This window comes from Pyrgilauda ruficollis, unplaced genomic scaffold, assembly GCF_017590135.1.
Source record: "Pyrgilauda ruficollis isolate IOZ18807 unplaced genomic scaffold, ASM1759013v1 scaffold38, whole genome shotgun sequence".
Lineage (NCBI taxonomy): Eukaryota > Metazoa > Chordata > Aves > Passeriformes > Passeridae > Pyrgilauda > Pyrgilauda ruficollis.
This window is the reverse complement of record NW_024525267.1, coordinates 1,127,665-1,152,259: the sequence shown is the minus strand read 5'-3', so window position 1 is coordinate 1,152,259 and position 24,595 is coordinate 1,127,665. Positions and strand designations below refer to the sequence as shown.

The window sequence follows — 24,595 nt, the reverse complement described above, 5'->3', positions numbered from 1 at the left end:
TTTTTGAGGTTAAGTGGGCTAGCTTGCATACGATAACTAATTCAACTATTTAATAAAGATTACAAAATAGTGTACCACACTTCTAGTGAGATCTGCAACATGTGTGTATAATTTTTCTCACTTTTAATGAGATTAGTCTGAAGTGATTAGTCTAAATCCTAACTAGATTTAGGAACACTGAAAAGCATTGAAAATGTGTTTCATGAAACAAAACCCCTACCTCCTCAGCGGAAACCCTCTGTGTAGATACAATTCTACTATTACTATGAGCATTATGAATACAGACTACATTTTGAGCAAAGTCAGTAACTTCAATGAGTTTATTAATACCAGAACACCTAGAAAGCAAAACTCACCTGTGTCCGTAAAAGACTGAATGTCGTAAGTAAGATCAACACTTAGATTTTCAGAGTTTTCAGTTTTCTTAAACACCAATCCAATCACCCACATTGTACGGTACTCTTCCCTGGAAAATTTTATACAAAACAGCCATGTAATACTGACAGAATTAAATAGCTTAATAAGTTATTTGCTGCAACAGACAACAGTTGTACTTTCTAGCTCTAGCAGCAATAAGAAACTGGACATAGAAAGGCAAAAACCAAGTTGACTAACAATACTCCTTTTTCATTCACTATATAAAAGTCATTAAGCACTACACATCTACCTCCAGCAAATGAACTAAGATTATCAGCAGATTACTCCATTCAACTCTGTTCCCATATAGATACTCTCATGTAGCTCCTAGCATGAGAATAACCAACTCTCAACTAGACATAGCAACTATAAAGGCATTGAAAGTAATTAGAACCTATTATACAACTTCCATTTTGCAACCTGAACGTGTCTTCAATGTTCAAATTTCTTAGATGTAACTGAACACAAACTGCAGGTTTCAGTTCAAACCCTCCCTTTGACAGCTCCCCTTCACATGGGATGGTGAAAGAATGTCCTTTGTATACACTGGGAAGACAACCTTTGCTGGAAGTATTTTCTGAATCAAGTCCCCTGAAATAAGAGCTAATTGGAGCCTCGGATTATGCAGGCAGTTGTAGCTATATCCACCCACTAAACTGGTGCTGAGGAGGTACTGCCTGCTTTAGTCCAATTTTACTTGGAACACACGTGTAACAACTCTATAACCTCTTTAAAAAAAAGTAGCCCCATACTGTACTTGAAGCAGTTCATGTGTGGAAAAGGCCCTGTGCAAGGGTAACAAGGCTTTTCATGTATCCCAGTAAAAACAAATTGCTCCCCCATTCTCGCACTTCACACAAAAATATGATTCCTAACATATTAATTACAATGTTGTCTTGAAATAAAGTCTTAGAAGAGTTTTCAGCCCCCACACACCTGCAATAGCTGTTTAGAGTGGGGGAGGAAGGAGTCAAAAAACACTTAAAATCCTCAACAATCCGAAGCACTTGATACTCTCTCTCCACTGTTTCCACAACCTGACAGATTTTAACCACAGCCATTATGATTTCAATGATATTCATCCCAATTGCTAAGTTTTATAACATGAAATGAACTTAAGTTACTCAAGAGCTCTGTTCTACAGTGCCTGATGTTCTCTCAGATTCTCTGTGCTTCCTAACAATTAAAACAGCATCAACGAAATAGCAGTAAATTTTACAGGTTGGCAGGAAATTATGCAATTAATACAGTTATTAACAAAAAATGTATTTCCCTTTATTTTCTGATTTAGAGACATTCTTATACAGAATTAGAGTATCTAATTTCAATAGTAACTATTTTAAATATTACTTAAGAAGAGTTGAGCATCATTTGTTTGCCTTTAGGTGCTGTCATTAAAAATTGATCCTTTTAAGATTCTATAAAAATGTCCATTTATTTATTAATGAAATTGTGTTTAAGTTAGTTTCTCCATACTAATTGAAGATAATGGGTTTGCTTACTTGTCAGGATTCTCCTTGGGTGCTGGGAATGACTGTGGATTCACATGAGCCAGTGTAATGAATTCATTCTTCTCCAGGTTTCCAACTAGAATACGGATTTTTGATTCCACCAAGCCCACCCTGTATAAACGTCATTTATTAACAAGATCTCATTAACAGGAAATAATAGAAGTCTCTAACATCACGTATCAGGATAAAATCCTCAATATTCTCCTTATACTAATACTTGAGACTACTAATGAATTAGTGCACGTCAGATTAATTCAGATCAATAATTTCAGTTAAGGCATTACAAAAGCTGACAAGGGAAGCTTAAGAATGCCCTGCAGCTCTCTCTGCAGCCTGATTTTACAAATGGAATTAAATACAAGACATTACACAACAAGTAAAAGGCAGTTAGAAAGAGCTGCCACATATTTATCCAATATTCTTTTGGCTTCAGATGATAAATTTAAGAGGTGAAATAATTCCCAATACTTGCCAGTCTTAAAATTTCACTAATAAAAGAGCAGAAACATGGGAAAGGGGAATTTTTGTTTTGAGAAACAGCATTTCAAGTGACTGAAAACATACCTCCTGACAATGCTTTTTTAAAAAAATGCACATGGCATTTGTAAAGTAAGCCTGAGACTCCTGTTAAGGAAAAATTCAAGCAACAGCCTTCACTCCCCAGTTTTTTATTTTTACTGGTTTTTGTTTTTTTTTAGAACTCTACAATCTTTATCCATTTAATTTTGAAACACTGAAGCTCCACTTTCATTCATTAAGAAGACACCTGATACACTACATACTCCCTGTCCAAGGTTGATCGTGGAGGGGAAGGGAGGTGCTGCTTTTGGTTTGGGGGGTGGGGGTGGTGGTTTTATTTTTTGTTTAAATCTCAAGGATTACTCACCATTCTAGTCGCTGTTTTTCTGTCGGTGCACTTGCTAGAAGTACAATATAATGCCTTTGGAGATAAAGACAATATGCTATTCTATAGATATTTCTAAAACTAGACATTCAAACCTTAATATTAAAAGTTTGCAGTAAACTCTACATTGTAAAATACAGGTTACTCACTTAAGTATACACCTTACATTAAATTAAGCTTGTTAAGTAGAAAAAGAGGCTATGTCGCAAGTGTATGACTAACAGACTTCAAAATATTTTGGCATTTAGGAATTTTTTGCAATTCCACTGTAATACCTTAATAAAAGTTTAGGAATGTAGCACTAGTTGAAATATTTCAACACCTTATGAGAGCAGGGATTTAACTGACTACAAATCAAGAGAAAAGTTGTTCACAACTACCTTTACTTGTCAGCTGTCTTAGTTGCAACATTATTTCTGAATAGTGAGAAGAGTGGTTAGCACATACACATTTGCTCAAAATGCAAAATAACACTATGAAATGTGGTTTAAAAAATTTGTATCTGCATTTTGGAGTTCTCTGAAGACACTTATCTGAAACTTTATAAGGAATGTTTCCTCTGATGATAATTCTTAAACTCTCAATTATTTTCCAGGATAGTCAGTGTATACCCACTGTAAACAGATTTCAAAGAGACAGTACACAAAACAAAAACAGTATTTTAAACAAAGAAATCCAAGGACAGCAGAATGGAAAGGATTACTTTTAGCTTGAGTTCCTAATGAGGGCACTGAGGCAATCCCACATTCTTACAGACAAGTTTTTCAGAAGCTTAGCTGGGAAGTCTTTAACATCCTAAGTCATGCAGTGCTGCGCTACTCTATACAGATATGGCATGTTTAGGTACCTTCAAGCAGGATTTAAAGAACAGTAGTAACACAAGAGACCAGTCCCTAGCATATAGCTCATGGAGAGGAAAGCAAGGTCAATGACACTGGAAAACTATGTTGGTACAGAGTTCTCTGGTACCACAGGCCTTCAAATCACATCAGCAAATCCAAATCAACAAATCAAATTTGCAGCTGCACGTTTCTCTAGTTATCTTTAGGTGGCAAGAGCCAAAATCCTGCCACACGCTACAGTCCTCTGATTTCAGTCAGAGGATGTCAATGAAACAACAGAACTGCAAGAGAGAAATTTGGAGAAATTTCTTCCCTGTTCTGAACAATGTAGAGATAAAATAACCTATTCATTTTGCATTTTGGCAGTATTAACTGCTTCACAGGAAAATGTTACGGAAAAAGAGAAGAGACCTTTAATTCTGTATGAGAAGCTACTGATTATTAATATTGGTTTATTCTAAGGAGCACTACACTTTCAGTAAAATTCCTACACACACATTGCACACTTGCAGAATGTTTCATTCAGTAGACATGACAACGTTTAAGCTTTTTGATATTTTTAACCATGTCTGAAAAAAGACAAATTTCAAACCTGGAAATATTTGAAGAAACCGATTTTCCAGTTACTTATTAAAAGCATCCCTGTGAAACAAGCTTCTGAAGAAGGACATAAAAAGAAAGTAATTTGGCTATTTCTAAAAGACTCAAACTAGCTGGTAAGCACCTAGGAAAAAACCCTAAGCCTTGTTTATGAAAAAGTAAGTGATGATTAACTATTTTTGCTCAGGTAGTGTTTGCTGAAAAAGAAAAAAGATACAATTTCTCCTCACTCACCTACCAGCTGTTAGTGCTGAGATGGAATTATTCTCTAGAAGTTTCCTAGTACCATTTTCAATAAAATTAAATAATTTGTGTTAAAAATTAAGATACCCTTAGTTTTAAGAGTCCACAGTCTCACTGCTAAATTTTGCTAAGGCAAGATTTTTTATCAGTGCCTCATTCACAGTTTAAGCACAAAGCTCATGTGTAATTCAAAGTATCTATCACTTCATTATAAAGAAAAAATGATCTTAGCTTAAGCTTCTGCCTCTCAATGGTAACTTTCAGACTTGGGTACTATTCCGAACTGCATCAGCTTGGGGTGTTGTTTGGGGGCTGGGATGTTTTCTCACTGTCTTCCATTCATAATTATTTTCATAAAAATAACCTAATGCAGATAGTATGGAATTATAACACATTATTAACACAAGTATTTCTAAAAAAATACCCAAATTAGAGTCATATTACTTTCTGGAGGGGAAAAAAAATACTAAAAAAAAAACCCCAAAAAACACCAACTGAGAACACCTGAACATGTTAATTTCAGTTTTTCTTTATTACTTGTCTGGGAAATAGACTTTTATTAAGCACTTTACAGTCCTATAAAGCCAAGAATTTAAACCACCTTTTTAAAAGATATATTTATATTCCACTTATTTAGCAGAATTATCTCTTAATGACATAGAAAGAATATGCTAGAGCTCTTTAAGTGAGTGCTATTTCTCTCAAAACCCTACTCTCTTGGTCTTAAGCTATAAGGATTTCATTTCTCATGCAACACTTCAAACTCATATCCATTTGAAATTCTTGTCCCTTCCCTGTACAACACCCTATCTAAACGTTCTTTGTCATTGCCTTCCCCTTCTAAAAATTTAAATCTACACAAGGGGCAGATAATACATGTTGCAACTCCCTAACTCCAAGGAATTGCCGACATTTAAAAAGTAAGAAAAAAAGTAAGTAACTAAAAGCAGATTTCCTCGTTTTCCTAATTTCTAATCTGCTCCTACTATGCAGGTATGCAGTAGCCTATAGATTTCCTTAGTCACACATCACTGAGGTTTATTTTAAACACAGACAGCAAGTCAAAAGTTATTATGAACAACAGATATTCAGCAACTAATTGCCATTTAGAGCTATTCAGAAGCTATGCTTTCAGAGATTAAAAGAAACGTTTGTCTCAGAGCAAGGATCAGATGTTCTCTTATCTGGCAGAGCATTACACACTGCTATGAATTTCAGCAGAAAATGCCAATCTACAATTTAAACAGGAGAAGAGTGTGAAGAGGGAAAAAGAAATTCAAAAGACTTTTAGATGCAGAACTGACCAAGAGATCTGACTTCACTGCATACAGATGACTGCATACAATTATTTACTTTTTAAATCTTACTAACCAAAATTATAAAATTAACCTAAGGGAAAACAGAGAAAATCCTGGGTAATTTGAATTAAAGCAGGCTCCATAATACCATTCCATACTTTTAAAAAAAATTAGAGCAAAGATATCTTGTGCAAAACAGAAAACCTGGATATATAATGTTGAGCAAGAGAAGATTTTATTGCAACACCTGGTAAAATGGCTTAAGCTGGTACACAAAAAAAAACCTGCATTAAAATGGAGATTATTTCAAATGACAATAAAAGCTTCCTATTTTTTTCTACTTTTGAAAGAAACAAAGAAAATGTGCTAGGGAACTTATTAGCAACCTCTTGAACAGAAACTGATTTGTCTGCAGCCCATTTTTTACTTCAAAAAATAATATAACAGTGTTTTTTTAAATGTTTTCAATCTTAAGTTCCAAGGAACAACATAAAAGCCATCCAAATGTCTTAAAGCTTTTATCATGCAAAAGGTATAGAAACAAAACACAGACACATTATGAAGGTCATCAGTCTCTTTTAATGGGGGAACTGTATATTTCAATCTTGTTTAGATTAGTACAAAACCAACCAACCACCCAACACAAACAAGTGTAAAATATATTTGATCTTGATTCAAGAAAAATGGGTCTCCAATTTCAACTGAGGGCAAAGAAGATGTAGTCCATATTTTAATAATCCATATTTATTATAAAAATACAACTTTCAGCAAGTCCGTATACATTTAACAAGCTTCTGCCCCACAAGCATATTACTAGAAACCCTAAAAATGTAAAGTGAGAATTTCCATATTTCCCTCAGAGACATTACAAAATTAGAAAAGCTAGGTGTGAGTTAATGTAACATCCAGGAGCCTTAAGCTTTAATGAAAAAAATCTATTAGTAACTAGTACAACTGGTAGTTAGTCAACACAACTGCAAAAATATCTTTTATTATCAGAGTAAACTGTTGACTATATTGTCAGAAGAAAACACACAGTTTCAAGCACTTATTCATTTAAGGACTGACCTTCTGAATAAGTTCTTTTATCATCTTTTTTCTTGGGAAGACCCATTTTTAGAATGCTTACTGACAGGACTAAAGAACATTTCTATTAGTCAAACCAGATGACACTTCTTCAATGTTATTGGTAGGTGGCATGCCAATTCTAGAGTTAACTGGTGACATTCTAAATATCTGCTCAGGGACTAACTGGTTTCTGATATACAGGTTTAAGACACAAAAAAGTACCTGAGGATACTATATACCTTCCAAGAGAAAGGACAGTAGTGTATTCTCTCTCCCACACTAGAAAAAAATCCTAACAAAAACTTTGGACATCTAATGTATGTGTATTTATGATCCTGTGCTACAGAGCATTATGAGGTAGTTCAACTGATAAACTTAAAAGATTCTGCCATGCCATAAAATACATACTTGTACTTCTGAAAGAAGTTTGGAGCTTCAAAAAGTTTGGACCACTCTGCCTTACTCAGCAAAATTTCATCTGTGATAGCAAGACCTAAATTATAAAAAAAAAAAAAAAAAAAAAAATTGAAACTTTTTTTTTAAAAATACAGTTTAGTCACCAGAGTAAAGACAGTTTGTTAACTAAGCAAAATCTACTAAGAATTACTTCCTCCCTTCAAATTCACAGCAATTTACCAACAAGATTTATAATTCAGTCATACTTTCATTGGTCATTAGTTAAACAAACCATATTACTAAAAAAACTCAATCTGTGTAGAAACATATGTTAATTGATTTGATTGCTTATTTCACATATTTTTGCTCTGTAGCGTAGCACAGCTCCATTTCGGTTTTTTTGCATATGCCACACTAACTATTCAGTTCAAAGACAACAGATCTTTCCCTTACAGTATTGAATCACCTCTTGTGCAAGGCATTTTACAAGGCAAAGAAACAGTCAGTAAGGTAGTGCTCTATCTGAGAAAGCTAGTTGTAGTTGCTCCCTGCATCAAATCTACTTCTTGCTTTGATAACATCTTCCCTTTTCTGCTATAATTATTCATTACTTGAATGAATCCAGAGGACTCATCTTCAAGAGAGTCTGACTTATATTAGGCCTAGAAACAGGCATCAAGTGGAACTATTGCTAATCCTTCATGTAACGTGACACAATCTAAGCCACTAAAATGAAGTTATTATACCATTAGTTCTAATTTTCAGAGCACAAGGCATCCTCTTTCATTACCCTCAGTTTCTAAGAGCGAAGGACAGACCTGCAGAAGGATCCACTAAGTTTTGCAGTGTTAAGCACCATTACGTGTAACAGGCCAAGTTCAACCTCCCTCAGTCTGTCAATAAGCTTTTTAACACCCACCCACCTCCCCGTTTCAAAGCATACACACAATGAAACTATTTTAAATCTGTCTGAAAACATCTATATAGAGAGCATGAGATAATACTTACCTTGCTTAAATTCCTCAACCATGACCATCCGTGTGGAAACGGACACATTGTACGTAGAGTTCTGCTGTGGGTATGCTGGTGTAATTATAGGCATAAGATGGTACCTATCACTGGGGTTTACCTACATATAACAACAGCCAATCAGTTTTCTTCAAGCATACACATCAGTTAACCAATTTGGATTTCTCCCTTTACTACAACCAAGTCTTAAGTCCTAAGAGACCTTCGTTTGCAGACCAAGAGTATAGAGAAAGTTTAGAAAACAAGAATAGTGCTTTGACAAAGGACATCTTTCTGAGCAACAGTGATGTGGGAGGGCTGTAACCTGTCAGCACATCAAGATCAAGTTGCAGGCATTTCTAAATCCAGAAATGCCAACCAAACAGAACAATTTGCCTCTTCAATAGGAATTATTTTGTGATCACATGAAACCAAGGACACCTCATCACCATATGAGCACCTTCTGCAGAATGACTGTCTTCGGACCTTGTGAAAGGTATTTTATACTTTATTTTTGTAACACTACTGAAAACTAAGAGCCATTTTAAGAAAAGAGGCTCTATGGAACCTGACAGAAGCATCACTTGCATTAACATACTTTTATTTAACAGCAGACAGAGTAACAAAAAAAGAAAGGACACAACATACACACCAAAATACATTAAAATATTATTAGGGTAACAATCTTGTAGAGGGTAAATAAAAGATAAACCCCTGCCATTACCTTAGCCCACTTTGATTAGTTACTACAGCAGTTCCTGTCACACACTGACCTCAAACCTCCTGTTCAGGAATAACAGACTCAAGAACATGTTTTCAACCGCTTCACATATTTAAATGTGAACTTTTGTCAATCAGAAAAAACAGATTTGAAGTACAACAGGGAATACAACTCAACCTCTGATGCTTACACTACTCATCAAAATAAAGATTGGCTCAACACTATGACTGACAAAACAGCATTGAGCACACTCATATTATGTCCTACTGAAAGCTCACAATGGGAGCCATGCATCTGCTGCAAGCTGTTTCACTGACTACCTGAACGACAAACGTGTCCAACGTCCTTAATGTAAGTGCTACAAAGATGGAGATCAAGTATTACAAACAATACACAAAACAACTAAAAGACTTCAAGTTATGATCTTCTTTGGTGCAAGATGAAAAGACACTTTACTACAACTATATGGATCCAAGCCTATCTAGCTGTAACTTTCACTGAAGTGAATTCAAGATACTTGAAAAGTAACAGGCTTTAAATAATAAGCAAACTATTTTAAGATAAGCAATTTTCCAAAAATGCATCACTTTAAGACATATAACTATTTATGCTGAATTTTTATTAAGATCACTTATTGCAAAAATTGGGAGAAAAAGTACATTGTTTAGCAAGTGTGCTTCAAGCAGTCAATTCAGAAAATTAGGGTAACTTTGTTCTATACTGAGAATTAGAGGTTACTCATGAAGATATAACACCACAACATTAAGTTCAATAAACCCAAAATGAAGTTCACCTAGAATTTTTTAAGCAACCGAATTTATTGTACAGTGTGACTTAGAGGGGAAAAAATAACACACTAACCCTTGGGTCCCATACAGGCAAATTAAGATTGCATTCTTCTGGCTGTTTCAATAGCACTGGATTTGGCCATTCCCTGTTCAAAAAGATTGTAGGACTGAATAAGACTACTGGATACAACCATGTATGATACACAAACAACACTTTTGAATGTGATCCATCTTAAATCAGCTCTCAAAATAAAGCACCATTTCCTCATGACTAGGCTGGTGTAACTGGGGCTGTTTAAATAAGCTGTATTGCTGAACTGCAACACAACTGCAATTAGCTTCTCCAGGGCATCAGAACAAGGCATTTTCTGTAGTCCTGAAGGTTTATAACCATTGGTTTAGATAACTAATTTATCTATATCTATATTCTTCTACATATACTAATCAAAGACAAATTCCTCTGTGAAGATTGACATTGGGTCCATCTTCAAGCCAGCTGTTTCATGGACAAACTACAGAACAACCAGCCAGCACAGTTATAGGCATAAAGCATTATTACAAGCCATATATATTAAAAGAACATTATAATCAAGAGAGAAAGAAACCTTGTTGAATTAAACACTACAACATAACACTTGTTCTCCAAGTCATCTTACCCCATGAATAACAACTACCTTCCTATAAAGAGCAGAAGTCAGTTAATCTCTTGGAATTTGTATATTATGCTCCTATGCTAGGCATGTACAAACTGGAGAGAACTCCAAGAAACACATTAAACAGAGATTGCAACCAATTCCCCTCTATTACCTTAGTGTGGCAAAATATTACTAAACAGTACATACCTCGAGGCTACAAAGCCTATGAATACAAGACAGTGAAAGTGTGCAAATTATCTTCACATTAAGAAAAGACACTATACTTGGAGGAAAAGCAATACCTTGGTAAGTGATTCTTAAAGACTGTCAGTGTCTCGTGAAGAATACAGGTATCCAAATATGGACTTTCAAGAAAAACCGTATTCATTTGTAATCTGCAAAGTTGACTTTTGTCCCATTTGTTCTAAATTTACTTGGAATGTTCCCATCAGAGTTATTCAAACCATGTTTCTGAGCTAACTAGCTCTAGAGTATGAAATGGCATGTAATTCTGAAACACCTACCACTCCACACTGAAAAGATTAAAACCCACATTTTTGCCAATGGCTCTCTTAAATTGCATTTAAGCTATGTGCCTGAACCAGATACTGGCATACCTCCTTTACCCATTATCCCAGTACCTGAATGTTAAAAGACTTCAAATTTTGGGGCATATACTATTATTTTGGACTATATAAGTATTTTATCTGAAGAGTACTGTTGAATTACAAAAAAATACTCGAGAAAATTTTGGGGCATATACTATTATTTTGGACTATATAAGTATTTTATCTGAAGAGTACTGTTGAATTACAAAAAAATACTTGAGAAAATTTAAGAACTGGGTGGCTTTGGTTTGGATGCTCTAAAAACAGGATATGTTGGATGACTTACTGAAAAACTAAGCTGACAATTTCTGGTGGCAAGCACAATGCTTCTAACGTAATTTGGTAACAGCTGAAAATGGTACCATAAAAACAGGACTAAAATTTAGTGTCTACAAACAATTTTATTTTAGTTTAATCTAAAGTAAAAACAAACAAAAAAAAAACCAAAAAAAACATACCATTTAGAAAATACCAAGAAAAATTTATGTACAAGAGTTGATGCTATTGCATTTGGATAAAGCTGGCAAGTTCTTGCTACTAGCATAGCCCAGGAAACACCGCCAAGGAAACCTAGTATATTGGAATAGATGTTGTGGCCTGCGAATCAAGAAGAAAAAGACGAAAAGATGTCAGCAACCAGAAGAGGTAGTGAAAACTTCACAAATTTTGGAATATAACTGCTTACGTTTTGCCCACAATTTGATAGCTCTCAGTGTTAACCTGAAGTTGTCAATGTTTGGTACTAGATGCAGAATTTCATCGGTTACTCGGCAACCTGCAAAACAAAGAATTAATTACAGTTGCTGTTTCCAAAGTTTTTTGCTTGCTTATCCTCCCCCACTGTCAACACTACCAAACTGTTTAGACAAGCATGCTGGAAACTCATTTCATATTCTGATCACTTTTGTTTTGGATTAGAAAGCTTCACGTAATTTTCATGTGCCTTTTTCATTTTTAGTGCTTTATGGCAACACTCACGTAGCCAATTCATGAGTGCGTGACTACCGATTTGGATTGCTACTTGATTTTTTTTGTTATTAATGAACTATATAAGCTGTTGAAGGAACAAACAAGTTCTGCTGTTATATGAATAGATGCAGTCTATTATGGAATGTGCAAGCAAACTATAAAAGGTGTAAGTCTTTGTGAACCTACAGAATACCTGCCAGCCATAGGTCAAAGCTTTCAATTTTAAAGATCAGGCTAAAAAGGATAGTTTTTAAATATACTAGTTGTACTGCTACTTTGATGGCATATTTTCAGACTGTAACATTGCAATATCAACTGCTTGATTTTAGGGGGTTTGTAATAAAGAATAAGTAGTAATTCATTGTTGCTAAGTAGTTGCAGAGAGCTGTTTGGAAGAAAATAGTATTATCTAAGACTACTTTTAAAGTAAGAGGCAACTACAAATTCTAGAGATTACACAAGATGGGAATTTCACAAAACAGTTTAAGTGGATGTGATAATCTCAAATTATGAAGTTTTTAGCTTGTAACAACAAATCAGTGCTCCTCATGCAAACATGCTCCTCTTCCCCATCAAGCTGCAGCCAGGCTGAAGCCCCTACCATCCTGTACACAAATAACCATTTTTTAAACGAAGGTATTATAGAGAAGGATTACACAAGCTAGTAAGCTACTAAAGAACTGACCTCAAAATGACACCGTTTTGTTATCTCCAATTTATCACTGAATCAATTTCATGTATGTTTATGCAAAAACAAATTAAAAAACAAGCGCACATCTTTACTGATAAAAATAGATAGTGCTCCACACAAAAGTCTTACAAGTCTCATTAATTTCTAGAGCCATATACCAACCAAACAAGAGAAAAAAATCAAACAGTCTGGCCAACAAGCAACAATCCTCTCCAGAAAGGTATACAAAACTGGCAATAACTTTATTTTCAGATATGAAGTTGCTGTATTTTCAGTCAAATCCACAACTACCGTATCAAAGAACCTAGGACCGTTATTTAAAGATTAGACAAGCTGATATACAAATCAATACATACATACCATTAAGACTTCGTATGCATCTAATGTCTAAATTTTTAAGTAGGCTGTCGTCTCGTAGATCTAAGTCTTCAGGAATAGTTTGCAGTGCTAATCTTGCAAACAAAATATCAATCTTAAGAACAAAAAAAAGAGGTAAGACATTAGAAAACTGTTCTTTCTTCTGTAGGATTCTGTAAATAATTTTCATCAAGTTTACTAATAGCAGTCTTGCTAGTATACAAAGAATCCCTTTAAAAAATACATACTAACATCCTTCACAGACTCTTAAAAAGAAACACTTTCATATGCTTAATCTCTCTTACAGCTCCTTTTCCAAGAGGATACAATACCCATTTAGATTAATATGCAACCAGCACACACAAAAACTATGCTGACTGCCAATGTAAATAAAATCACTTAAGAACAAGCATCACTTTTAGGTCAAGAATACAAAATCCTACCAACATCAGAACACGCCATGAAAACATAAATCCTGGTTTTAAACTAAATAGTCTCAAATATTCTATAGAAGAATTCTAGAGAAGACTGAGGGGAGTCCCCATTGCATCCCCTCATGAGGATGTTGAACATGACAAAAGTGGCAGGTATGGACCTCTTCACCCTCATAACCAGTGACAGGACTCAAGGAAACATCATAAAGCTGAGCCAAAGGAGGCTTAGATGACGTAACAGGGAAAGTTTTTTCACCCAGAAGCTGCTTGGGAGCTCAAACAGGCTCCCCACATCAGTGATCACAACCCCAAGCCTGACAGAGTTCAGGAAACATTTGGAAAACCCTCTCAGGCTCAGGGTGTGACTCTTGGGATGTCTTACACAGGGCAAGGAGTTGGACTTTGATGATCCTGATGGGTTCCTTCCAACCCAACATATTCTATGAGTCCATGAAAATTACCATGGAATTACAGAAAGAGGATACCTTCCCCATCCTCTGTAAAGCACACGTGTAACTAATTGACTCAATATATAAAGTCCAGTATCTATGAAGAGTCTACATACCTGATTACACAAAAAGTTTTGAAAATTCAGCAAAATGCTTAGCAAGCTTACAGATTTTCAAAGTACGTTCAATTTCTTTGCTATTTCTTCTGTAATACTTAAACATAACAGTTTTTCTAGGCCAAGAACATCTAAAATAGTATTCAGCACTGAGTTAGTTTTACATTGCCCTGCACACAAGGACACTGCAGAGTGCAGAAGTCAGTTTCCCTTTCCATCAGTCAGTTGATGAGAACGTCAAGTGCCTATCAGCAGACTGTCTGCAAAGCAACAAAGGCACTTCACCAAATGAGGCTTTTAACCAAAGTGGTTATCACTTGACCTACAAGACGATGAAATACTGAGTACTATTGCAATGTAACTAAGCTGGTTTAGTTACATTAAAATTATTCCAGATGAAGTGAAGCTGAAGACACCTTAAAGACTTTTTGTAGGTACTTAAAACTTTGCATCCATCTGTTTTAAACTATGAAGCCCTTCTCCACAGAAAAGTATTTCCAAAGTATTCAGTGCATTTTGTATCTCAAAGCCCTTAACAGCTGATCTTAACAACAGTCTGTATTACACACTGAAGTTCCTACTTGAGTCAAAAGTACTACTTCTCAGTGTAAAACAAGTTCAAAATTAACTTCAGCTTGAAATTCTGCTCTGATCTCTACAAGATCTAGCACCTCTAAAGATTCAAAGCTCATTGACATTTATTTTCAAATAAAGAAATTAACAGTGTGTCTTATGTAACTGGGGGAGAGGTACTGGCAATCAAATACAAAGTACTCTACAGGAACAACAAAAAAGAAAATTGTTTATTTTAAACAAGAACATAAAATGGGCATGCAAAAAAACTTATTGTCAGAATTTTTCTAAGTTTTAATAACAGGATCACCATAAAACTAAAGTCCTTTTCTTCAGTTATACCTTCTGGCATGTTTTGCCTGGGTTAGCAAGAAAGTTAAATTAAAATCTTTTGATACTGACACAGCTGGGCATATCAAAAACTGTGGCCCAACAACACTGGTGTATACCAAGAGTGTGCTTATGATATAAGAAAACGAATTCTCATGCACTGTCAGCAACATGACTTGTCTCAGTAATAAACCTAAGCCCATCAAAGCCCATAATAAATTACTATATTGGAACAAGATGTTATTTCTTTAAGAGGAAACAGTCCTCTTTTTTTTCCCCCTCTTTGGTCTTGTATTTCAAATTTCATTTTTTAGAAAGGAGAGACAACTCCAGTTTCAATGACTGGAGGGGAAAAAAAACCCAACATACAAAAACCAAACAGACCAGAGGACCGTAATGGCAAGTTTCAACATCTAGAATGAATACCTAAGCTATGTACACAGCAAAGAGATTGCCCAGAAAAATGTTCCTTAACACCCACGGACAGTATAAAATAGCTAACAGATACAAATTCACAGACTGGGAGAGAAGAAATTGTCAGTCTTGTGTACAATACTACACCATATAATTTGCCAGAAGATTAGCATGGGAATTCTTTCCCCTCTGTAAACTAACCTTCTTGTATCCACCAGTTACTGGTTGAGATAATCCAACTACAAGTCTCATTAACTGTGTGTATAAACAGTTCGTATGTTTTTGTCTTGTCACCAAAAGATGACAGTTTGACTATGTAACAGTCTGACAAGAACAAATAGAGTATCTTTTGAAATCACCATTCCTATTTCCCTAGCAAAAATCAAATTAAGCAAATTCAGTACTCCAAGACAGTTGATCCATCAGGCTACAGCCACCAAAACTATTGTTCTGGCCACGTGTTTACAGATATGTCAAGAGATCAGGAGAAAAAGAATACCCAGCCTGCCTTCAGCAGCCCACTTCTGGTAGCTACTTAAAGACCACAACTTTCTATAATGTAGGATAATCAAGCAAATCTTTCATGTTTGGACAGTTAATCATTAGCAATCAAAAAAATTCTGAAGCCACGTTATTTAGAAATATAAATTTATTAAATGTTAAGCATCAATAATGCCTATACTGGTACTCTACATGTCAGTAAACTAATCAATACAAGTGGGTAGAAGAGTCAAAAAAAAGAACAGGGAGATGTTCTGCACACAGCTTTAAGTCCATCAAGAAAAACTTATTTCAGTCTTAAATCTCCACTTTAAATTACACAACTGAGGACTGTTGATTAAATCTTAGGTATGAACTTCGGAGAGTCACTCTAACAGCATTTCTATTATTGAATAATGACTTATTAAGATCTTAAAAACTTTGTTTTAACCACGTTCTACGAAAACAAATTAAAATAGGATCTTTACCTCTATTCCATCAAAACAAAGTTTAATAACTGGGACAAAAGCTTCTTCAACAGCCTGGGGGAAAAAAAGGTGCATTTTATTTTCAGTCTAGAGAACATTTATAAACAATAGCTACCAGGTCTAGACAATCATAATGAAATGCTATTTATATCAATACTTTTCTACTTTCAGATTGATTTTTGTCAGCAATGTCTTTCTCCACCACTGAGAACTTACACAGTAAGCACTACCTACTATGCGGTGCAGCTCTCTAGATATGATCCAAACTTGTACCAACCAGTTTTGATGGTGTTACCTCAATGTTCAACCCTTTTCTCCCTACACACAAGACATGATCTTTCACTCTCCACAAATATCGCTTAAGTATTCCAAGTCCAAACTATGGAGATTCTTGCTCTAAAAGGCCTATTATTTCTGCTTCTACAGCTGGTATAAGAAATGAGAAGACTGTATAACTGTGCAGCCTGACATCACCTAAAGCAGTTGCAAGTCACCAGTCTCCAGAGGTTGAGCATGTTTTTAAAACGTGGTCAATAATATGGTGTTTTGATGAACAATATCACAATGGAACTTCACATCTATTCTGGAATCAGCTATGAGTATAATTTTCCTGAAATGAGCATCTGAACTAAATGCAGATCTGCAGCACATTGTTTTAGTAAAAGCAAAGAACACTGCCTACCTCTAAATAAGAAATACTCTGAACTGTTGGAAGATAAACTTCCAAAAGTACTTCAGTTCTTACCAAGAGGAAGAGACAACACTACTGTCTGTGCTCAAACCTTAGTTAAGGTTATCTTAATGTTACTGGTTGGCAGGACGGATTGATCCTAAGCAAAAATCAAATTTACAAGTGTCTCATACTCACTACAGCAACCACTAAGAAAGTTTATGTTCCTCTAAACATGGAGATTACAAACTTTGAATACTAGCTGGAATGATTTAGAAGTATTATGCCACCCTGACATGAAGTTTATTTGCAACACTACAGTGCTACAGCGGATACCATACATACCTTGCTGCTAAATCAACTACATTACCTGGAGTTAAGAGTTTACAGTAAAGTTGAATGGAAAACTGAAAATCTGAATCCTTTCAAATATAGCATGTCAATTTAAAGACTACCGAATATGTTCAGATAAAGTGTTGAAAACAGTTATTTCAGTACACATAGTGTCACCACTAGATGTTTGCACTACCCTGGTAGTTACCAGCTACAGGGAGCATAGATTGGAAGAATGCTACAGAGTCAGTTCCATTTATTTTATGAAAGCAGGACTAAACCAAAGACTTGCCAGCAGCTATCTCCATCTAAAAAAAAAAAAAAAAAAAGCCTGGAGGAGAGAAAATTTACCCTGAGCCAATATCAAGATTAAAGCTCCCACCATCTGACTTAGGGAGGTGTGTCACTGAGGTATAACAGAAACAAAATACTGCATCAGTACGGTCTTCCACTACTATAAGGGAAATCTTCATCTTTAGGAGCCAAAAATCATGCACAAGCATTTAGTAACAAGATACATTAAAAACAGAGCTTTCCTTTTCAAATGCACAGTTGACAGCCAATATAAAAAGTTTAGTTACCATCAACCACCATTACTGTTTATGTAAGTACAAAGTTATAAAAATGCAGCATAAAACCTTCACTAAAACCAAACAAGTTTGGTCCTGCACCCTGTCAAACTAATATTTAAATTTGTGTCTGCCTGCTTCTAGAGAGTAAGCAGAAGTTTTGCCATACTAACACACATGCTAAGAGATCATTCTGCCATTCAAATTTTTGAGTGTATCTATTAAGTGAGACGAGAGAAAATTCTGAAGAACCTGTATTTATTTCAACTCTTATGACAGGCTTTGCTGCAGGTTAACAAAAGTCTTTAAAAAAGTCTTAACAGTAAAGTTGTATTTACTTATTTAATGTAAAATCTTTCACTATAGAATTCTCCTAATCCTCAGGTCAGCAAGCTGTATCAGGTGTTTCACATACCCTCAGATCTTTCACTTCTTCTTGTTGTTTTAACTTTTCATAAAACGATGTGAAAAAATCACTTCTTTCAACATGTCTTGGTGCAACACACAGGGCATCAATATCAGCACCTGAAATTGTTAATCAGCAGAAGTATATTACTCAATACTTGACATGGACAGAATGCCAGCAATAGGTACACTTTTATAAATAATTAAGCAGTATAATTTAGTTCTCATCATGTGGAATGGTGTTTTTTTGAGACACTAAGTCAAACCAAATGAAAAACAATTCATAGCCATTAAACATACAGAAGACATACATTCACTCTTGCTTCAATTGTGGAACACTTGTCATTTTCAAAGAACAAAACATGAAAATTTAAGTATACAACTTCCTCTGTCTTTAAATAATTTTCAACTTTTTTGTCTGTTTCCCAATCCAGGATGAAAACATAATATAGGAATATATTTATTTTATTTAGAATGAAGACTAGAGATGGTTAACCAAAAAAATTAAGAAATCTAACACCACCTCAAAATACAAGATCAATCATTAGCTCAAACACATGGATTTTTATCACAAAAGGAAATGTTACCTTTTGTATGAACCCCTAATCTATAGGATCCAAATGTAAAAATTTTTCCTCCAACATTTTCTATTACCGATTGCGGAAGATTCTAAATGGAGAAAAAAAAAAAAAGTTATTTTACCTTAACAACTAACAATCAACACAAACTATTTCTTTTCAAACAAGAGGAAAAATATTGCACAAAAATTATGCTGTTGAACTACTGAAATAATCTCAGTATTCACAGAAAAGACTGAGATACCTTTGCCACTTGGAACATTCATAATATTTCAACTACGTTACACATTCCACCTCAAACCTGGTAATTGTTGCACCAATTCTACACTTCAGGTGCAACAGCTTTATAATATTACAGAGATCAAACATTTTGCTTTGGGAAAGGCATGTATTTTATGTTTAAATTGTTTAGGTACATCTACTAAAGTTCCTAGTCTTTAAAAACTGTTGAATCCACGTACTGTGGACAAAGAGGGCTATCCTTTCATAACAGGATGCTGCGCTACAATCTGAAACCCTACATGAATGTTTGTTTACACAGAAGAAGACAAAATAAATCAAAACTTCTATTTTGCAATGTACATGATATTAACTTAAGCAGCTTTCAATCTTACATGGGTCACAATATTCTCACTATTTTGTTTTCAAGGATCAAGACACACATCGCAGGGCTGTCCCTACCCATAATCTTGTTCATATATAAATTCTCATTGCATAAGGAAAGCATACAGAAAACATACGAACCCAAACACACACAAAGCAAAACAGCTTAAAAAAATCAGGCGTTTCCTCTAGACAAAAAAAATAAAATCTATAATCACACAAGTGATTCAAAAAAATATGTGTGAGAGCAGTGATTCCTATAACCTGGCAAAAACAGTATCAGCATTATCAGTCTACAAAAGTAACATTACAGGTACAACATTAAAGAAAAAGATCACAGACCACAAAGATGCAGGAAGTTCATTTTAAGATCAAGCACTGTTTCACAAAGGCAAATACTCTAAGCCTGTGATTAGTACAGTACCATATGCATGCATTTTGAGAAAAAGTCCAGTTACATCTATCAATTTCTTTCTTTAACAAGGTTCTACTATGAAGGGGCAATGATGCTTGTAAACAAGACACTACACAACGATGGTATCTGTTTTAATACTCAAATCTAAGGTTCATCCCATTTAGTACAGGAATGTGTTTTGGAATAATCTTCCTACAGCCATCTTAGAAACACAATATTGGCAACCCCATGTAAAATACATCCATACCTTGCTTTCACTGATTTCCCGTATCCACTCCTTTACCAAGTTATTTAATTTTCCCAAAATTAGAATCCTATTAATAAAACAGCAGAATGACAGGTTACAAACTTAAAGAAAACTAGTAGAATTTTTTAAAGGCTGTGATCATCATTACACAGTAAGTCAACTTGAAAAACATTACAGATCTAATTAAAGATCTTGTTATATACACATACATATACTGAAAGTTACTCCTACAACATTCCCACTATTTTTCACCCCTTAGAATCATTCAAGAGATTTAAGTTCCAAAAAAATGAAAGCATGCAAGGCATATGCACATGAATTCAACTCATTTTCAAAATAAAACTTTAATTTGTATAACACATGCATCTAAAAGAACAGTGATAATCAGTACTGAGAGGGGGAAAAAAAAATCTCTAGAAAGCTTAATAAGGAAAAAAAGTATAAGGTCCATTACAATGAAATAGTGATGAAGGGGGAAAAATGTAAACCAGCCTCTTAAATTTAAAGGCCATTTTAATTCCTCTCTGTGTTTGAGGTATTACTCTTAATTGAGAAAAATTAAGCTTACTATTCCACTAGGCTTTTAAGAAACCATTTGAAAGAACACACATACACACACTTGGTCTTCAACAGTCACACATGAACCTCATGACAGGACACAAAATACAGTGTTCACTCACCTGCGTTGCAGCTCTTCTTCCTCTTCAAACACGCCGTAAGGTTTTAGGGTTTCGATTAATTTCTGGGTAAGCATGCAGTCAAACTCCTTGGGGGCAGCTAAACTGATGGGTGAGGTAATGCCATAATGCTTCTGTAGTTGCTGTGTTTGTGATCCCTGGGTTGTAACGGGACTAATAAAGGCAATTAGATAAAGTTACTGACAGGAGCAAAACAAAAAAAAGTATTTATTTTTTCTCATCAGAGTAGACAAGAGATACATATTAAGAAAAAAAGAAAGTTAAGCCTAGTGTGAACATTTTCATCCCAAATCACTGTGTTAAATCTGTCCTGCTAAGCAGGACGCCAACAGAATTACCTTTCACCTACTCTTAATATGCATTCATTTTTTTCCCCTTGTATTTTTCTTTTCATTCTACTAGGGCAAAAGCTATATCAGTTTGGGTTCCTTCACTTTCATAAAGCCTAAAGAAAAGAGAACCCTTCAAAAAGGGTCAAGCTGATAAAAAGTCAAGCTGATAGCAAAAGTGAAAATCCCACTCTAGGCAGGCATAACATTCCTTGGTATATTGCTGCATATCAGGCCTGCATGTTTATACCTGTTATATATTATTTCTATCATACAAAATGAGAAATATTTTCACAAGGCTAACTACCTAATACATGTGGAAAAACGAAAGCAATACTTCAATTTTACTTCCATTATTTGTCATCATCATCTCAAGATTTCATTCCTCATTTCCATAAAGACTATTACAAAAAAAAAGCCCAAATTAAAAATTTACAAGAATCCACAAAAAATTATATAGTTTTCCACTAGTTAAACCCATTTAATAACAATTCCAAGTACTATAATTTGTTTGCAACCAAGAATTTAGTCACAATGCAAGTTTAAGTACATCTGTCCCTTTGCTCATCAGCAAAAAAAAAAAAAAAAAAAAAAAAAAACCAAAAAGAAAAAAAAAAGGCACATCAGGAAAAAAAGTGTACATTTAAAAAAATTTACCATGAGGTAATTGTGGGAACTGGAGCAGTGGGCACTGTCTGGGAAAATTATTTTATACTTTATCCTTTAGCTATGAGGTTTCAATCAACTAATAAAGAATCTGGTAGGAGTTGAATAAATCATATACATCCTAGGACTTCAGGTGTCAATGAAAACACTTTTTTTAAAAAGCTGTTCAGACAAATTACATAAAACAGTAATTCAAATTAAGGACAAAGGAAGCCACTAAAACTTTTTGCTCCTTCTAAAACTTTCTCCTCTTCAAAAAAAAAAACTTTAGGAATGTCAACACAAATAGTAGCTTCAGCCACTTAACTGCCTCTAAAAAAAACAGCCAGAAAACAAAAAGTGTCAATATATAAACATCCTTTGAATATTTTAACTTATACCACAAAGCAAGTTGTTTGAACTACATTTTCTCCCCTTTTGCCAACTGTTAATTTGAAACAAAAAATATATGCTTTTTAATTTAAGATTTTTCAGTTTAATTTTGTAGATTTTTTTAAAGCAGTAATACAAAACAATCAATATTTTAGCTTTGTGTAACAATTTCCTGATGGTCTAACTCTAATTCTCACCCATTCATAGCAAGAAACTGAATCCAATTCAGCAGATATTAGACTTCATTAAAAGGGCTGGCAAAACACAGTCTGACAGATGCGGTTACTAGACTTCAAAAAAGACTCAATGCCACTCAAAAGCAGATTCTGCTGAACTAATTTCTGAAATCAGCAATGCTGACAGAGGCCTCTATATTCCCTCTACTTGTAAGGATCATGATTCAAAAATTCCAGAACTAACAACTTAAACATAATGCTTTATATTGTCTATAAAATTACAGTCCATAAACCCCAGCCAAACATCATCTCTCTTCCCCAGTCTGGTTTACACACAGCCCTGGCAGTGCAATGTGCAGCTCTGCCTTCAAACCACCACACTGCAATGATCTAAACCAGTGCTCCTCCAACCCCTACAGGACCACCAGAGCATGGCCACAGGGCACAAACAAGCTTTGAAACTGCTCACTAAAACAACAGCTTCAAACAACCAATTACATCCATCACCAGATATACATCTTTGGGAACTGCTACATAAAGCCAGCTACAGTTCTTACATTTATTTTTGTAATAATGAAATAACAATGTTATCAACAGCACTGGACTTCCCCCACACAAGTGCTTCACCTATTTTTGAGCACTGAGGAGTTAGGAAGTACCCTGTCACTGAGTTAGTGTGTAACAATTCTCAGCACAACTGCCTTCAACACTTTAGAGCTGCAGAAGACAGTTAACATGTATTAACACTGAAGAGAACGTAGGTAATTTCCAGATAAAAACATTTAAATTGAAGCTTTGCTGTTTATACCTTCCAAGTTAACTCTAGTCTAAGGTTCCTGTACCACAATAAAGAATATGAAAAAAATTCCTTTGGAAAATTAAAAAAAAGATTGTATGGCTAGAAATTTTGTTAAACTTAATGAAGGACAGAATAAAGTAACTTATTCTGTTAATGTATTCATTTAAAAGGCAGCTTTAGTGAAGTTAATATAAACAAACAAGTAAAGGTATATCCTCTCCCTGCCTCCTACCTTCCATGGAGATCATACTCACCCTCCAGTAACTTCCCTCAGTCACATATGGGCATATGGACATTCTACCTTTTACTTGTGACACATCCAGAGAAGAGCTTAAGCTACCAATTTTATTCAAAGAGAAGGTGAAAAGCCAGGGAAGTATCAATGCTAACCTTCTACCCAAACAGATTAGAGATTAGACTGTTGGGGAGTCAATACCTTCATGGTACGTCACTTCTGGTACTCACTAAAGTTACACATTAACAAAAAGCAGGGTATTAAACAGAAACTGAAGTTCTATCTCAGCTACTCACACTTGACAACCGCAGAGACAGATTTGGCAGATCATCTGGGTCTGACACGACTGAAAGCATGTTTAGGGCTTATTGAATTGTGGGATTTTTTGGTTTTGTTTTGGGTTTTTTGTGTTTGTTTTTGTTTTTAATAAAGAAAAAAAAAAGCTAAGCTTTTCTTTTTAAGGTCACAAAGAAAATTAAGATACAGTTTGAGGCTTTTGGGTTTGTTTCTTGTCAACCACATATAAACATGAAGATCATCCTATCACTCTGAGAAGACCATGAGCTAACTATCAATTGCACAAATATAATGTTACAGAAAAAGATGCAGTTAAATTTAACATGCCATTAAATTTAATAGCTGCACCTCTGGTTTAACCTGAATTTTTGAAGAACATATACTAACAATTTACCATGCGCAAATTGGGCAAGAGCTACAGTGGATTTATTCCAGAGTGTTACGATTTGGTATTTCATATTCAAATATTAATTTAATCAGCAAGAAACATACATACCCTTTTTCCCCCCATATAAAAACACAGACACAAAGCTCTAGTCTGTGCTCAGCTGAAGGCAGTGCAGCCAAACAACTTTTTCCTCAGAATTTCAAGTTTTGGTAGGCTGTGTCTTTTTATACTGCTACCAGTAACTACCAAACTAAAAGAACAGACTTTGCCTATATGGTCAGTGCTAAAATCCATTTTAAACGGAGTGCAGAAGTGGAAGAAAAAAAAAACGAAATAAAGCTTGTAAGAAGCTTTACAGTTTCCACAGCATACACCTCTAAACACCTTTATATGGAAGTGACTAAAAGTTGTTCTAAGGTAGAGGAGGGATTACAATGCATCTTTTGAAGATCAGGTGACAGCCTCAACACATCCA

At 34.9% G+C, this 24,595-nt stretch overlaps 1 protein-coding gene across 5 annotated transcripts in view; it reads right to left on the bottom strand.

Annotated features, from left to right (window-relative positions):
- PAPOLA (poly(A) polymerase alpha) overlaps positions 1 to 24,595 on the bottom strand; it is a 43,825-nt gene that overhangs the window by 14,104 nt on the left and 5,126 nt on the right. For 4 of the 5 annotated variants that reach the window (XM_041476144.1, XM_041476142.1, XM_041476143.1 and 1 more), the window contains exons 2-15: positions 20,841 to 21,011; positions 20,161 to 20,227; positions 18,905 to 18,986; positions 18,328 to 18,437; positions 16,341 to 16,394; positions 13,060 to 13,171; positions 11,725 to 11,814; positions 11,498 to 11,636; positions 9,870 to 9,942; positions 8,288 to 8,408; positions 7,292 to 7,376; positions 2,815 to 2,868; positions 1,920 to 2,039; positions 357 to 466 (exon numbers count right to left, since the gene is read on the bottom strand). In XM_041476144.1, coding sequence (XP_041332078.1) covers positions 357 to 466; positions 1,920 to 2,039; positions 2,815 to 2,868; positions 7,292 to 7,376; positions 8,288 to 8,408; positions 9,870 to 9,942; positions 11,498 to 11,636; positions 11,725 to 11,814; positions 13,060 to 13,171; positions 16,341 to 16,394; positions 18,328 to 18,437; positions 18,905 to 18,986; positions 20,161 to 20,227; positions 20,841 to 21,011 — 1,388 coding nt within the window. Of the gene's footprint in view, positions 1 to 356; positions 467 to 1,919; positions 2,040 to 2,814; positions 2,869 to 7,291; positions 7,377 to 8,287; positions 8,409 to 9,869; positions 9,943 to 11,497; positions 11,637 to 11,724; positions 11,815 to 13,059; positions 13,172 to 16,340; positions 16,395 to 18,327; positions 18,438 to 18,904; positions 18,987 to 20,160; positions 20,228 to 20,840; positions 21,012 to 24,595 lie in introns of those variants that run through there. The other variant, XM_041476145.1, reaches the window with a different exon arrangement.